The sequence below is a fragment of the Poecilia reticulata genome, linkage group LG10 (assembly GCF_000633615.1).
Source record: "Poecilia reticulata strain Guanapo linkage group LG10, Guppy_female_1.0+MT, whole genome shotgun sequence".
In the NCBI taxonomy this organism is placed as follows: domain Eukaryota; kingdom Metazoa; phylum Chordata; class Actinopteri; order Cyprinodontiformes; family Poeciliidae; genus Poecilia; species Poecilia reticulata.
Genome location: NC_024340.1, coordinates 32,066,034 through 32,069,772, shown reverse-complemented (window position 1 = coordinate 32,069,772; position 3,739 = coordinate 32,066,034). Strand labels below are relative to the sequence as shown.

The 3,739-nt window shown below is 45.9% G+C and overlaps 1 protein-coding gene across 2 annotated transcripts in view; it reads left to right on the top strand.

Annotated features, from left to right (window-relative positions):
- Positions 1 to 3,739, top strand: part of canx (calnexin) — a 20,202-nt gene that overhangs the window by 7,448 nt on the left and 9,015 nt on the right. For both annotated transcript variants that reach the window (XM_008421000.1, XM_008421001.2), the window contains exons 4-8: positions 209 to 267; positions 363 to 504; positions 575 to 656; positions 742 to 934; positions 1,913 to 2,102. In XM_008421000.1, coding sequence (XP_008419222.1) covers positions 209 to 267; positions 363 to 504; positions 575 to 656; positions 742 to 934; positions 1,913 to 2,102 — 666 coding nt within the window. The remainder of the gene's footprint in view (positions 1 to 208; positions 268 to 362; positions 505 to 574; positions 657 to 741; positions 935 to 1,912; positions 2,103 to 3,739) is intronic.

The following is a 3,739-nucleotide window of genomic DNA, read 5'->3' as shown; positions in this document are numbered from 1 at the left end:
TCAAAGGTATAAAGCGCTTTGAGTGGCCAAAATGATTGGAAAATATAAGCTCAGTCCATTCACCATTCTGGTTGTTGAGTCAAGAGAAGCGACTGGTTCTGATCTAAACTCGGTATTTCTTGTTGACCCGGTTGGTTCTGATCTGGACCCGGTTGGTTCTGATCCGAATCCGGTAGCTCTCCTTGACCCGGTTTGTTTTTGGTTGTAGGTGGGTTCTGTCCAAGGCGAAGAAGGATGACGCAGATGAAGAGATCGCAAAGTACGATGGTATGTCCGTTTGTTTCTGGGTTGGAATCGGACCGTCGGTACCAGATGAGACGTTGTCCTCTGATTGGCTGATAGCGATGATGGTGTTTGGACAGGTAAATGGGCCGTAGAGGAGATGAAGGACACCAAGCTGCCCGGCGATAAAGGTTTGGTCCTGAAGTCCAGAGCCAAACATCACGCTATTTCTGCCCCACTGCTGCGACCTTTCACCTTTGATTCCATGCCCCTCGTCATCCAGTAAGACCCGATCAGAACCAGAGTCGTTGCTCCGTCCTGCCAGAACCTGCTGATAGGTGTTTGTGTCCAGGTACGAGGTGAACTTCCAGTCAGGGATCGACTGTGGCGGCGCCTACGTGAAGCTGCTGAGCGAGACGCCCGGCCTGGACCTGGTCAGTGTCGGGTTCACCGCTGAAGAGACGGCAGCGGCGCCGGTCCAAATGGGTTTCAGTCTCACTCAGCTCTCTGTCCCTGCAGGACCAATTTGTGGACAAGACGGCGTACACCATCATGTTCGGACCCGATAAGTGCGGAGAAGATTACAAGCTGCACTTCATCTTCAGGCACAAGAACCCCAAAACCGGCCAGTACGAGGAGAAGCACGCCAAGAAACCCGACGCCGACCTGCGGTCCTACTTCACTGACAAGAAGACGCACCTGTACACCCTGGGTACGCCACCTTACACACACACACACACACACACACACACACACACACACACACACACACACACACACACACACACACACTGCACTTGTGTGGACTTGATTTGACAGGGTGTCTTTGTGTCCTTAAAAAGTTTTAAATTCTTAAATGTAAAACTTTACATTCTTAACAATATAGACAATAATCTATATCGTCTTTAATATAGATTAAAAGCATACAGATACAAAAATCTGTGTGCTTTTAATTCAGAGGCATGCAGATTAATTTTCTTCAGTCACAGACAGAAACGCCCACAAATACACAAAGTACATAAAAACCAAAATGCCATAAAATCCGGACTAAAAGCCGCTACATTTTTCTCATGCTTCGAACTCTGCGGCCTATTCTAAGGTGCAGCTAATGTTTCTTTTTTTTTAAACCAGTAAAAACATTTTGCCTCGTAACAGCACACCAGCTGGTTCTCAAAGGTCCAATGAAATTGTACAAAAATTAAGAGCACTTTCACAAATCAAAGCCACACTTTCAGAAACCCTCAGATGTAAAATCTTAAGTATCGCACGTTACAACGTGGGACACCTGCAGCTTAACATCCAGTGCACTCTGCACAAGTACAAAATTAATGTTCTTTCCCAAATTAGAGCATGCAGTTTTTAATTAGGTGTAGTCCAGAATTTACGGTATTTACAAACACAGAACTGTACACAGGAATATTGCATTTAAGACGTGTATCCATCTGAAATAAAAATTATGTAGACTTTTTTTTTATAGTTCTGTCTCGATACAAGTCTTAAATTTAATTCGTAATTTGTGAAATTAAACATTTTTACAAATTCTTAATCTTGAATTTGTGAAATGTTCATGTGTGTGGACATGTCCTCACAATGTTGAAGGTGAGGACTGAGTCTTCACTAGTTAGCTAAACAAGTATACACACACACACACACCGTTCTGGGAGTGTAACTGTGCTCTGACGCCCCCCAGTGGTGAACGCCGACAACAGCTTTGAGGTTCTGGTGGATCAGACCGTGGTGAACAGCGGCAACCTGCTGAAGGACGTGACGCCCCCCGTTAACCCCCCTGCTGAGATTGAGGACCCTGACGACCACAAACCAGAGGACTGGGACGAGAGGCCAAAGATCCAGGACCCCGACGCCGTGAAGCCCGAAGACTGGTCAGAATCTGCTGTTGCTTCCCCTTTTCTTCTTGGGAAACGCAGTTACCATGGTTACATTGGCTAAAATTAATTACGTAAAGCTGATCTAGTTAAGTCCTTACAGCTCATCATTTAGTTTGATACGTTCTGTTTCTGTTTGGACACTACATGGGTCCTGACATAAACAATCTTCATGTTCCTCATGACATTATACACGTGCAGCACAGTGTCATCAGCATAAGAGATTTTATGATAAGGGGACTTATTCTGGAGGGAACTAAGATCCAGATCTCTGAGACACGAGCCGGATTTTAGCAGAGGCCAACTGGTGAAGGATGCTGTATTTCTGTGAATGAATGAGGTCAGAATGCCTTAATTTTATCTCTGGCTAAGAGGATTTTGGTGGTGCTGTTGAAAAAATGTTTGATTTGTTCGGGCAAGCGTCCATCATGATTATTGATTATTATTGGTTCAAGTTGGACACTTCTTGCTCATGGGGGCGGAGCATCAGGGAGGGATTTCTCACGATGGCGGACAGCAGAATGAGTGACGGCGGAGCCGGACCGAGAGGTGAAGAAGGAAATATCCAAGCTAACAGGGTTTTAAAAACTGGACATGGATCAGAACCATCGTCCCTCTCCGCTCTTCAAGACGTTAGCCTGGCTAACAGCGGCTCTACGGGCCGCCAGAACCTGGACCGGTCCGGTCCCGGGGAGTCGGAGGCAGCAGACCTCTTCACTGGTTACAGCGATGACCACGGATAATCCGTACAGTGCTGATCCTGCGCTTTGGGTAAAAACCGTGTGAGTTTACTGGGCTGAGCAAGAAGCAGGGAATGTGGATGTTGGCATCTTTACAAACATCAGAAACGATTCTTGTCCAGATCGGTTTGAAAGCAGCTCCAAGCGGTGAGTCCATCCACACAGGCTGTTGTCCTCCATCCACCGCGGCTGGGTTTGTGTTTTAAACGATGCTAAAAGTCACTGATGCTGTGAAACGGGTTTCCGTGAGTGGAAAAAAGCAACAGAACGATTAAAAAAAAACAGCTAACGGAGAAGCAAAGCGATGCTCTGCTGCTCAATGCGAAGTTAAAACAGCGCAACCAGCTTTAGCCTCCAGCTAGCAGCGGCGGGAGGAACCGACCGAATCATAAGGCCGACAGGACAATGACCTACTGCGTCCCAACACACAGATAAGATCCAGGTTTGGCTCTCAGAGGGGAAATAAACCTGATAATTACAGAGAAAGATCCACTTGATACATGCTGAAAGAGACAGAGATATAGATGAAGAGGATCAATAAATGGAGGATGGATAGAGAACATTGTCCAGTTCTAATTCCTTAGGAAAGCTCTGCTGAATACACATATTCAAGATGTTCAACTATTTCTTTAATAGCTACCAAGTATATTTAGTTAGTAGTGATGATCTTTACATTCATTAAAGGTGCACCGATTTCTGGCCGATCTTTAAAAATCTGACTGGCTGAAATTCTTTTGTGCGCGTGCAAAATATAGCAAAAAATATAGCAACTGTTTAACAATCATGGAGTGACTGTTGTAAACCTGCATGGAGAGACGAGCTGGTGGTTGGGGCTGTCCATCAGCCTCATGGTGGACGGTGGGTCCATCAGCCTCATGGTGGACGGTGGGTCCA